This window comes from Papilio polytes, unplaced genomic scaffold (genome assembly GCF_000836215.1).
Source record: "Papilio polytes unplaced genomic scaffold, Ppol_1.0 DF823923.1, whole genome shotgun sequence".
NCBI classification, from domain to species: domain Eukaryota; kingdom Metazoa; phylum Arthropoda; class Insecta; order Lepidoptera; family Papilionidae; genus Papilio; species Papilio polytes.
The window spans coordinates 3,165,987-3,179,317 of record NW_013525281.1 but is presented as its reverse complement, the minus strand read 5'-3'; the positions used below and the strand labels follow the sequence as shown (position 1 = coordinate 3,179,317).

At 32.2% G+C, this 13,331-nt stretch overlaps 1 protein-coding gene across 1 annotated transcript; it reads right to left on the bottom strand.

The window, feature by feature from the left end:
* Nucleotides 1–2,951: 2,951 nt before the first annotated feature.
* On the bottom strand, nt 2,952–8,592 carry LOC106102096 (farnesyl pyrophosphate synthase 1-like). The gene is made up of 7 exons (XM_013281504.1): nt 8,510–8,592; nt 7,414–7,555; nt 7,206–7,346; nt 6,660–6,860; nt 5,976–6,209; nt 4,802–5,113; nt 2,952–3,035 (listed from the first exon to the last, which is right to left on the bottom strand). Exons 1-7 carry the CDS (start codon nt 8,590–8,592, stop codon nt 2,952–2,954), a joined length of 1,197 nt encoding a protein of 398 aa, XP_013136958.1.
* Nucleotides 8,593–13,331: the final 4,739 nt, after the last annotated feature.

Sequence of the window (13,331 nt, the reverse complement as noted above, 5' to 3'; positions counted from 1 at the left end):
GTAGGTACTTAAATAAAAAGTGTCAAAATTGGACGCAGAATCAAAGTATGTAGGTACTTAAATAAAAAGTGTCAAAATTTGACGCAGAATCAAAGTATGTAGGTACTTAAATGAAAAGTGTCAAAATTTGACGCAGAATCAAAGTATGTAGTTACTTAAATAAAAAGTGTCAAAATACGACGCAGAAGCAAAGTATGTAGGTACTTAAATGAAAAGTGTCAAAATTGGACGCAGAATCAAAGTATGTAGGTACTTAAATAAAAAGTGTCAAAATTCGACGCAGAATCAAAGTATGTAGGTACTTAAATAAAAAGTGTCAAAATTTGACGCAGAAGCAAAGTAAGTAGGTACTTAAATAAAGTCAGTGATCGTATGAAGTTCATGTGTTTCACAATTAATCAGATAAATTAGGAAAATCAAATTAAATTTAATAACAAACTTACTGTGAGAGTGCCTGAAAGTACCAAAGATATATCTTAAGTAAATTTAACGATAATGTTTTTAATAGTAAGTAATTAACTCTTAGCTTTAAGTTAGTATTTACATGACCGTGAACGTGAACTTCATTTTTTAATATGCATTCTAGAAGGTTATGTTAAATATTGTTTAATTAGTTTTTTTTAATAAAAATAATAATGTAACTAATATGTATAAATATAATAACTAATATATAAAAATAATAATGTAAATAATAATGTAACACGAGTTTTTATTTTTTATAATAGAAACTAGTTTCAATGTTTATCAAGTAATAAACATACTAATACTACATACTTTTATAAAACACAACTTGTTTTTATTGTATTTACAGCAAGTAATATATTATCATAATTATAATTTACTAGCTTTCATCTGCGACTCCGACCGCTTGGAATCAAAACAAAAACAAACCTCAGTAGCCTATGTCATCTTTCTGATTATCCTCTACGTCTACGCGAAATTTAATCGAAATCCGTTTAGCCATTTAGGCTACAACCTCTAACAAACATCCATCAATCCATCTAAACTTCCGCATTTATACATATACATATTTAAAAATTACTATAAGGCCTTTAACATCATGCCGCGGACTTTGTTGTTTGACATGTTGGTGGATTTTTGTTTCTTAAATAGTTCTTCTATTTTTAACATCTTAAATTAGGATAGACCGACTTATTTGACTGGTCTCGTACAAGTGGGTTTAACGAATAATCTTCACCGATCGTTGGGATGAATTTAAAGTAGGGCGAACAATCACTTTGATTGATTGTTGGTTTCACGACCTTAAAGCTATATAAAGCTATTTATTTGAATACGTATTTATTGTGACAGGGAGCCGCACACAGTACAGTATGCACTGAAATTTGGATAACGACAAGAGAACATCGTTTTTGGGCCATCGAACTATAAGGTAAGCAATGTTAGTGTTTTAGTTAAATTTCTCCAGATTTCATTTTGCTTAGCACCTATTTGTATGTACCGAAATCCAATCGATAAAATATCCAGTGTGCCGTGACTTTTTACCGCTTTATTTGTCCCTTATTAACAAAAGGGATCTGTATAATTTACCACCAATTGTTAAATGTTGGTTTGTTTTCTTTTACTACTTTTTCAAAGACAATTATAGAGGAGGCATAGTTGACATTCAGTGTAGGATTAATGATAGATATCTGCACTTTAAGACTTTTCATAAATCCGATAATTGTGCGTAATTTATTGTGCCACTAATACGATTGACGTCAATTCAAGGAAAAACGTTTACTCAGAAATCTTAGAATAATAACCAGCGACCGCCCGTGTTCGGGCGGGCTAATACGTCGCAGCTAAACGCTTCTGCGCAGAATTAATTACTTTATCCAAAATTCATACGCTAACTGTATCATCTTCGAACTACCTATATCTATCCTATTGCATATATAAAATTAATATAAACTCATTACTTTTCACAGCATATTTCATCACATTACAAAATGGTTTAACAACATCAAAATAATCACTAGTAACAAAAAAAAATAAAAAAAGGTTTTAAGCTTTCCCTTTCTCATTTTTTAAATTTTTCACAGTTTGTGTTCAACTACGTCCATTTGTTTCTATTTTTTTCTTCTCCATTGCTCGCGGTGTCGCACTTGTGGCCAGCTTGCCTTCCTTGGCAACGTAAAACTTACCTTGGACGTCGGTAGCCGATGATATGGAGGAGAATGCCGATGATCAAAGAGGGATTGTGAATAAATTGTTTTTTCTTATTTAGAAGAAAATGCTTTAATTAAAAGTCGACAAGTAGTTTTTGATTTTTCTGCACGAATCTCAAGAGTTATATGAACCTTAGAATTTTAAAATAATTTTATTTATGGTGGTAAAATAAATACGTTTATTTATTTTACCACCTTCCTTTGCGACGCCCACGCCAAGGTCTGTATGATAATTGTTTTACGCTAACCTATAATTACATTGTCTTTACAATTATATTTTAATTACATATTCAATACATGGCCATTCCACGTCGAGTGTATTTCATTTATATCTTAAAAATAATAATAATATAACAGAGGCATTTTCTATACAACATTGTTAGAGATGTTGAAGATTACATTATTATCTAAGCATATTTGACCTCATGATCCGCGCGAAGCAAGTAATTTAAATAAATACTTTTATTGCCATTTCGTGCCATTTCGACACAACATGCCAATAATTATATTTTATTTTGTCGATTACTTTTGTTAACACATTCTGAACATTGTATAATATCATTTACAATTATGAGTTCTAGCAAAAAATGTATTGGAATATATCTATACTTCTATACTATTATAATAAAGTGTAAACACACATTACTTTGTTGCCTAAGATGTCAGCAATTACAGCATGTTTTTGAATAAATCTCTTTTTAATAAAAAGCCCTACACTAACGACACGATTTAGGCTAAATTTTGTCAATATTTTGGATAAAAACCCTAATGTGGGAAAGAAAGTTAGCAGGAAATGATGGTCTCATTTCCTGCCAACATAAAGGAAGCAAGGTTGCCACGGTTCTTGTCTCTTATTGTTATGTCATTCTGACATTTGCAATTGATAATTTGACACACGTAAACAATATCACAAAAATTTCATAATTTTATGCGGATGAAGTCGCACGGGAACAGCTAGTTATTTATATTTATCACTAATAACCATAAGTGTCGTGAACGAATAGCCATTTTATTTAGCTATTAAAGATTTTATATACTAAGATATACCAAGATTGGCATATTTTGTAAGAATTAATAAAAGTATTTTCATAATTTGACGCACGTCTTAGATACACACGTACTCAAAGAAAAGAATAGGACCTTCTCGTCTCTTGATAATTTCCGGGATAAAGAGACAAATTGACGAAGGGCAAACAAAAATTAATTCAGGTTTAAATAACGTTTATTTAATGTAAGTAGCATGCAAAATTCGTATAATTAAAATCTAAAGCTAAACTCCATATAAAATTAGTAATAGGTATTTCCAGTAAGTGACATGTTATTTGTAATCATGAGTTCTAAGTACGGGTTTGTCATCTATACTTCTTTACTATTATAATAAAGCGTAAACATACACTCGTTTGTTGCCTAAGATGTCAGCAATGACAGCATATTTTTAAATAATTCTTGTTCTAATAAAAAGCCCTACACATACGCCACGCCTTAGGCCATATATTTTCACGCCATTAAACTTAAGGGCTAAATATTTTGGATAAAAACCCTAATGTGGGAGACCATAATTTGCTGCCAACAATTCGAAGCAAAATAACCAAAGTTTGTCTTGTAATGTTATTTTGACATTTGCTATTGATAATTTAACAAATGTAAATAGTAAAATAATTTTTTTCATAATTTCGTGCCGATGAAGCCGCACGGGAACAGCTAGTTTTTTAGGGAACAGCTATACACGATTATTTGTTTTTGATTTTCTTACATAGCACATTTTCAGCTTCAAAATGTATTATTTTGACTTTGTGTACGTAGTATTTACAAACAATTTTAAGTCAAAAATCTTGTAGCCTTTTTAAAGACATTAGACCAACGGATGAACTTTTTGACATAGCTAAGTTGGTGAAGTGTTTTTTAATCAAAGATATTTTATTGAACTATTATGTTCGAATATAATTCTGTTAACTAAAATAAAAAAATTGTAATAATTTAATTTACTACTAAACTTTTATAAGAAACAATGGTAAAATTATATTTTTTTTATAAAAATGTTACAATATTTGTTACTGGCTGGAAGAACATTTCAACAAAAAAAAAAAAGAAAAACAAAATAGCAATGAAGGAAAACGTGTGTGTAATTTTTTGTGATATTGCGAATACAGTGAGGACAAAAATTAAAAAACAATTTTGCTTAACTGTTTTCAGTTTATTATTAATTTAAAATTTCCAGTTTGGACGCATTCCAGTTCCAGTGAGCTGATGATGATGGTGAATTTACTTTGGATTTCCGATGGCGTCCACTACATCCATCAAAAATCATGTAACAGAAATGTTAAAAAATTCCATAACCTCTAGAACGATTTCAAAAACTCTTTCACCATTGAAATGTATTCAAATGTAAACATACGTGGTATTTAATATTTAAAAAAAAGTATATTGAATCAGTTAAAAATCAACGTTCATATGAAGCCAGGACCGACTGATACATAGTAAAATAAATCTAACCAAAACATGTTAAAATACTGTCAAACTACGAGTATATTTAAGTTCTATTACAAATTGTGTGGGTTTTATTTCCTTCAAAATCCAATAAACCGTTATCCAAAAATCAGTTTTCTTTAAATTAATTGGAACTTATCGATTACCGAAATAAGTTTTTTATAAATATCAGCGCTAGGAACAGCGTTTGAAGGTAAATTGTTAATTTTTTTTAAGAAATTTTCGTACTGTGTTTGTTTTTCCTCTTCATATATGTCTTGTATTTTCAACGTATCATATAATTCTTGGATTTTACGCACACAGCTTTTATCCCAATTGCCGTAATTTTCTTGGAAGATTTTTCGTTGCTCTTTATTACATATTTCTAACGCCTTTACAGCTAACCAGGAACATTTTCCTTTCTGTATGTCTGTTGATGATTTGAATTCATTGCTGTCGTATAAATCCATTAAGTCATTCTAAAACGAAAAGATATACATTATTATCCTTTTGATTTAATTTTCTTTTGAATTCAGTCAGCATATAAGTTAGCAATATAACTAATGTCGAATTTACGCCTTTCCCACACTGAAACATCTGGTGCTGATGGTTTCTAGTGCTCCTTTTAGCACCTTTTCTTAGCAGATTTTAATTTGTAAAATTACCATCATCAATATTTATTTAAGGTATTAGTAAATATTGATTTGTGTAACATAGTGAGTGACCGGCGGCGATAGCGAGTATACCCGATTGATAACTCACCCTGAAGAAGAACCCCCAACTGGTTCGAAACTATCGGTGTCTACACTGAAGGTTGTCATGTGAATTTAGCCGTGTTATAAGTTATATAGAATAACTAGCTGTTCCCGTGCGGCTTCATCCGCATGGAATTATAAAAACTTTATTTTATTGCTTACATTTGTCAAATTCTCAATTGCAAATGTCAAAATTACCGTTACATTAAATAACCTTGCTTCCTAATGTTGGCACCTTTATGGACTCTTTCCCATATGAAGGTATTTTTTCAATTTATTTACCCCCTAAGTTTAATAGCGTGAAAAATATAGCCTAAAGTGTGTCGTAAGTGTAGGGCTTTTCATTAAAGAAGGAATTATTCAAAAATATGCTGTGAATGCTGACATCCTACGCCACAAAGTAGTGTGTGTTTACGCTTTATTATATCAATATAGATGTCTCACGAGAGTTTTAATAAATTGATTGTGTAACACAATTTCACGTTGAGTCTAATTACAGATTATGACTGTATACTCTAAAAAATATTATTCATTTTCATCCATCGCAAATGTATGTTCTTTGTCCAATATGTCATGTCGAAATTACCTTTATTTGAATAAAAACTCCAACGTCGTTACAAACATTATGCACTTGCTGTTTTGCTTCGTTCGTGTCTTTGTTAGCCAAAATTAGAGCAAATATTATCGGAGCCTGGATAGCAAAAAAGGACACTTTCACTTCGTTTATCTTATAATAATAGTCCACAGTAAAATTTTTGTAATTCTGTTTTTCCGATGTTGAAATATCTAGATGCTGCCCGACCGCCGACAAAAAATAAATCTGAAAAATAATGGTCAATAACAATTATTTACAAAGAAACTGAACAAAGCAATTTCTTCACGGTCAGTTATACATAGTTGAGAATTAAAAAGATTTAATAAGTAAACAAGAAGTTGCAGTAAAAATAAAAAAAAAACCTTTTGTTATTTTCATTCATAATTAATGGGTCCAAAAGCCTTTTTGAACATTTTAACACATTACTATAATTACCAATGAACGGTTTAGGAGAGCTTAGACAACATAGAGATTTGGTATTTACTTGCACAGAAGGTAGATGGCGCTCATTTAAAAAGTCAATCAAATTAGTTCACACTCAATGAAAAGCTCTTAAAAGCTCTGCTCTGTGTAAAAATATTTTTTACGTTATTACAAAACAATGTTTTAGTAGTGATTAGGAATATGCTAGCAGATCACATCATTCTCTACTTAAATAAATTAATTTTAGCATACCTGATTAACAAACTCTACAATTCTAAAGCTAAGAGTTTCAGGAAAATTCTGTAGTAGTAATTCGTGTATGAAGCTTCTCAGCATACTGGTGTCGTTCCACGTCAATGGTCCAGCGTCTGGCAGTAGGTGCCAGCACGGCTTGCCGCAACGTGTCTTGCCATCGTCTTCCATGTCATCAATGAACAGAAAGTAAGAAGTGCCCTGTGGAACAATACTTTAGTCTAGAAAAATCTTTTATTAATGAACTAGTTTTTTCCCGTGACGTTTTCCGCGCGGAATTTTAAAAAAAGACTTAATCAGTAGCCTATGTGTTCTTCAAGATTATTTAAACTGCTGAACGAATCTCGATTAAATTTGGTAAAGATGTTGGGGATAGTATGGAAGAACAACATAGGCTACTTACATGTATTTTTTTTTAATTTCACGCAGACGGTGTCGCTGGCGAAAACTAGAATTAATAAAGTATGACAGTATGAAATACAAGAGTATAATATAATATCGGGTACAACTATATCGATACATTTGCCTAGGCCACATTCTACATACCATTTCCATCGCACAAGCTAATGCATAGGCTTGATTTTTTTTCTCTTCGTTATAATTTTCTGGCTGTTCTAGCATTTCGTAAGCATGAAGAAAGAGTTCGGCTAACATAGGTTTTCTCTCGAGTGCATAATAACCAGCCATCTAAAATTGAATACATGGTTAGAATAAAATGTACAACGTTTCGTATTTAAGATTTTTATTACAGTACCTTTTTAATACGATCCTTTATTTCATTTGAATCTAAATAAGGAATTCTTGCTAAAGCTTCATCGACAACCTTAGTGAATATATCATAGTAGTTATCTACAAACTGTTTTGATAACGACGTAAAACAATTACTTGTTTCCGTTCTGGAAGAAAATTGAATACAAATATTAAAACAGGTTTAATTGCTATTTGTTTTTCGATGTATTCAGATAATAAAGTCATTTACCCGCATCACACCCGCATCTCTGATTACAGAAGCCAGGTATATGTACATAGATACGTTATTTTGACTACATTACTATCATCAACAGAGAAAAGATGATAAGGGTCATGTCATTCATTGGGGAATATATAAGAAAATTCATTCATTCATCACCAGCTCACTAGACGTCTCCACCGAGGGGCTCGGAGCCTACCCTAAGTTAGGGTGACTAGGCCATAGTCAACCACGCTGGCCCAGTGCGGGTTGGTTGACTACACACATATCTTTGAATTGCTTCGCCGATATGTGCAGGTTGCATCACGATGTTTTCCTTCACCGTAAGAACGTCGGGTAAATTATGCATGTACATATGAAAATTCGAAAAATCGAAAATCACATTGGTACATGGTGGAATTCGAACCCAAGACCTGAATATAACAAGTCATATGCTTAAACCACTAAGCCAACGATGCTCTGTATAAGAAAATAGCCCATTTAAATTACACAACTACTTACATAGATTACGTAACCACAGTTTTTTTAAATTTCTCTTTGTTTTATATTGTTCTTAACTGTCGAAGCATTTATTATCTTATTATCTTCTTATTATCTTAAAAAACGCTAAATGTGCTAATGCAATGATTAATAATAATAGTATAATAATAAAGCCTTTATTGCTGAAGAATTTTACAATTCATTTTTTTGTTTTTTCTTATAGCTATTTACATTTTCTTTAGTGGTAAAATAATTTTTGAACCGACGACTCTTATCCCTAATCAGCAGCTTGTCCTTGGACAAAGACCTCCTCTAAAGACTTCCACCTCTGTCTACCCCTAGCTTCACAAATCCATAAACGACCTGCAACTTTTTTGAAGTCGTCTTCCCATCCCTTTACCTGTCTTCCTTTATTCTCTTCCCATGTCGTGGGTACCAATCTGTAACCAATCTAGACCACTTTTCCTTCTTCTCTCTTATCATGTGTCCCTTCCAACGCCATTTTTGTGTCCTTATAGTGTTAGTGATATTTTAAAATTTTGTTATCTCTTTGTCATGTTTCACTGTTATTTTTTCTTTAAGCTTTACTCCGAGTACACTTCGTTCTATACAATTTTGACACACATTTAATTTATTGAGACGTTTATTTGTTATTGCCCACGTCTGACATTCGTACTATAGGCAGGGCAGTATGCATGTATTGAACACATTTTTTTTATGTTTCAATTTAATGTGCTTATTTTTCGTGACTTCCTTTAATGACCAGTACCTCTTCCAGGTTTTTGTTACTCTCCTCTGTATTTCTTTCCCGTTGCAGTCTGCTGTAGAACTTAGATGTCCCAAATAAATATATTCATCTACGTATTCGATATTCTCGTCGTTAACTTTGCATTTCGCGGAGTTCGTGAGGATTTTTGTTTTATTGGTGTTCATAGTGAGACCGACTTTGCCACTTTCGATGGCGAGTTCTTATAGCATCTTCTCTAGTATTATAGGAAATTCTGAAAACACGACAATGTCACCAGTAAACCTCAAATGACTAATCTTTACACCATCTATACTTAGCCCTCTATCCCCCCTTTCCAGATTTCTAAACACCATTTCTAGGACAGCACAGAAAAGCTTGGGTGATATCGGGTCTCCCTGTCTCGCGCCTCTCTCTACTAGATATTTTGGACCAATTCTTTCAATTTTGATTGCAGATTTGCAATTCAAGTATAGATTTTGTAAGATTCTTATATGTTTATTACCGATTCCTTGTAATTTTAGTGCAGTCCATATAGCTTTTTGCTTTACTACATTGCAGGTCTATTGTTGAGAAGTTGCTCCTGAAACCCGCTTGTTCCTTAGGTTGGTGTGTATCTAACGTGGGAGTGATTCTTTTTAATATTACTTTTGAAAATACCTTATAAACGTTGGACATTCGGCTAATGGGTCTGTAGTTTCCTATGTCTGTTTTATTTCCTTTTTTGTATATAAGGGTGATGGTAGATGTTGACCAATCTGTAGGTATGATTTATTCTGTTCGTATGTTGTTGAAAATTTTTGTTAAAATTGGTACAAATGCACTTATGCCTGTTTTTAGCACTTCGTTTGATATGTTGTCCGGTTCGGTTGCTTTACCATTTTTCTGTGTTTCTATTGCGTTTACCACTTCGGATGTAGTTATTGCTGGTATTGCTTCTTCGTTAGGGTCCGCGTGTTTCGATGATATACTTGGTGTTCTTTTATTCGAGCTATATAAATTTCGGTAAAATTCTGTAGCTGTTTCTAAAATGTCTTTCCTTTTTCCTGAATTGATCCCATCTTTTGTCTTTAATTTTGTCATCCAATCAACTTTATTTTCAAGATGTTTAAATGCTTTATTTACTCCTCCATTTTCTTCTATTTATCTTATCTCTGTTTCTTTTTATATCTTTTTTTTATTTATATACTTATGGTTTTACTTATATTTTTAATTTCTAGTCGATATTCTTTTCTATTCGAAAGCGTTTTTCGAGTAAAACTTGCGTTTCAGGTGATAATATTGCTTTACTTTCATTCTTTCTCCTTGTGAGGTCGTTGATGGTTTTTATAAATGTTTCGTATTGTTGTTCTATATTATCTGTATCATTTAATGTTTCTTCAAATTTTTGAACGATACTGTTTATATCAGCTTCGTTAATGTTGAGAGTAGTTCGTGGCCATAGCTTTTTGTTAAAGTGTTTCCGAGATTGCTTAGCTAATTTCGATTTCAAGGCTATTCTTACCATTCTGTTGTCTCTGTTAAAGTTAAGTTAAGATAATGTTCATATCTTTTTCCTTTTTTAATGTTGTAGCATAAAATGTAGTCTATTTAGTTTTTATTTTTCCCATCCGGTGATACCCATGTCCATTTTTTTGAGGTTTCATTTTAAAAATGCTATTCGTAATACTTAATTTATTCTCCCACGCAAAATTAATCAACTTCTTTCCATTAGAGCTTCTTCTTCCTATACCAAACTTGCCAATAATTTATTCTTCTCCTATTGCTGCAGCTCCAACTTTTGCATTGAAGTCGCCCATTATTATTAAGTTTTTATGACACGTTTGTAGCACGGATTGTAGATTCTCATAGAAAAATTCTGATCTTGTTATGTCTTCTGGTTTGCTAGAGTCGGTGGGTGCATAAACTTGAACGATGGACCACATCTCATGTTTTCCATTGTTTGTAGGAAGTTTGATATTTAGTATGGCGATCCTATGCGATACTCCTATAATTTCTTCTATATTTAATCGTAGATATTTTTAATTAGAAAGTCAACTCCGAACATACCACTCCTTTCCCCTTTGTAACAAAATATGTAGTTTTTATGTTCTTCTATGTCTTCTCCTAGTCTTCTGACTTAATTTACTCCTAGTATGTCGAATTTTATATTGTTCAATGCTATTTCTAGTTCCATTAATTTATTTTGAGTTTTTAGGGATTTAATTTAGCTATATATACTGAGTTTTTGGATCAGTATATATAGATCATAATCAATAGATACAATGTTTATATTCTTAGTTTCCGTCCATATTCTTATCTTGATTGATGTGATTTTTAGTTTGATATAAATGCCAGTTGGGCACTTACACGGCAATGTGCACTTTACTTCGTTTAAAGCACTAAAATCTTCTAAATTAAACAACTTTGAGAGAGCAATCAGAGATACAACTTAATCTTTTGACAACCGTTTGACACATGCAATGATTAGCACATTGCTAATATAATGTGGAAGAATATACTAGAATATACTATAATATATAAGAAATATACAAACAAGAGGAAATGACTATATCATATTAGAGGAAGTTTGAGAGTAGCCCCAGTAGTAGAGAAGGTAAGGAGTAAAAGGTTAGCATCGTATAGGCATGGTATGAGGAGGGATGAATCGCATGTTACAAGGAGAACGTTAGTTATGAGTGTGGAAGGTTACATCGGCAGAGGTAGGCCAAGAAAGAGATGTATGGATTGCGTGAAAGATGACATGGTCTAAATGGGAGTGATGACTGAGATGACGGATGATAAGGCAGTGGAGATGACTAACTATCTAACTTCTTACTATAATATTATAAATGCGAAATTTTGGATGAATGAATGGATTTTTGTTAGAGTTTGTCGCCTAAACTAGTACGCGGATCTTAACGAAATTTGGCATAGATGTAGAGGACATAGGCAACTTACTTTTGTTTGTTTTTGTTTTGTTCGATTCCAGGCGGCAGGTCACGGGCTACTGCTAGTAAATTGTGTAAAAATGTGTGTAAAAATAAAATATTGCATGCAATATTGGAAATCTAATAATCTAGATAAAAGTCAGCAGTAACGTAAATTTTATCTTCTACCGTTGTCTAGCTATACTTTTGCGAATTCGATGTAATCAATCGATATAGTTACATTATTATCTATCAATACGTAAAACATACATACATACATACATGTAAAAAAAAATTGAGGTGTCTGTATTCCGAACTAAATATTACAAATTTCACGAACATGATGTATTTGCGAAATTGGCATTTAAAAAATTTTCTCTGTCTGCCCGCAAGCCGCGTTTGTTCAGGGTTATCTCCGAAACGGCTAAGCCAATTTTGATAAAACTTTCATTGGAAGCTAGCTGATGTACGCGAGAATGTTATAGATGACATTTTTTTTTCATTTTGCGCTAAGTTAGTTTGCCGCTGAAAGCTTTATCAAAATAAATGTCTTCGAAAACTAAAGTGTTTATAACTAACAAGCTTTCGCCCGCGACTCCATTCGCGTGGTACTAAAAACAACAAAAGTGAGTAGCCTATGTATTTTTCTAGACTATCCTCTACATCTATACCAAATTTCATCGAAATCCGTTCAGCCGTTCAGTCTACAAACTCTAACAAATATCCATCTAATCTAAACTTTCGCATTTATAATATTATTATGATTTTGAATAATTAATGAAGAATGTAAGAAGACAGTGGATTAAAATATGACGGCTGATAGAGAAGTACGTTTTATATTATAATACCCTTTGTATCGACTTTTTAACTGTTTAACATACCTATCGTTGATACTAGATGACATCGTGTTTTCTTCTAATTAAATTGTAGAAAATACGTCAACTGCGCGCAGTATACGGAGCAAATGCACGATTATAACTGAGTAATATGCGCAGACGCTGAGGGCGTTTCTAAAATAAAGGGCAAGAAAAAAACAAAGCAATGAGCTAAAAAAATTAAATCACAATCATTTTCCTACGACTTAAACGCGGCCGTTGTCTGTGACGTCAGTGTATATTATATTCCCTATGTTTCTCCGATGTGAACAACCAAAGTCAATTAAGAATCTTTTTGACAACAAAGTGTTTGGTTGGTTCACAAAGTTGTCATTTTTAAAAGAGTGATAAAAACACCTATAACTTTGGAAAAACACATAAAAATCTCTACTAATATAATAAAGCGTAAATACACACTTCTTTGTTGCCTAAGATGTCAGTAAATACAGCATATTTTTGAAAAAAAAATTTTTTAATAAAAAGTCCTACAGTTACGTCATGCTTTAGGCTATATATTTTCGCCCTATTAAACTTAGGGGTAAAAAAATTGGATAAAAACCCTAATGTGGAAAAGAGACCATAAGCTACGAGCTGCCAACATCAAGGAACCAAGGTTGACATTTATGCATTTTAATTTTAATATTTGAGAAATGTAAACAATAAAATAAAGTTTTTATAATTCAACGCGGATGA

Bases quoted from the DNA above. Each gene is read 5' to 3' on its own strand.
- LOC106102096 (XM_013281504.1), bottom strand. From the start codon at position 8,592: ATGATAAGAGAGAAGAAGGAAAAGTGGTCTAGATTGGTTACAGATTGG. The intron at 7,556-8,509 runs GTAAAGGGATGG...ATTTTCTTCCAG, and splicing joins AAGAGAATAAAGGAAGACAG to AACGGAAACAAGTAATTGTT. The intron at 3,036-4,801 runs GTAATCGATAAG...TGCAAATGTCAG, and splicing joins TTTATAAAAAACTTATTTCG to AATGACATAACAATAAGAGA.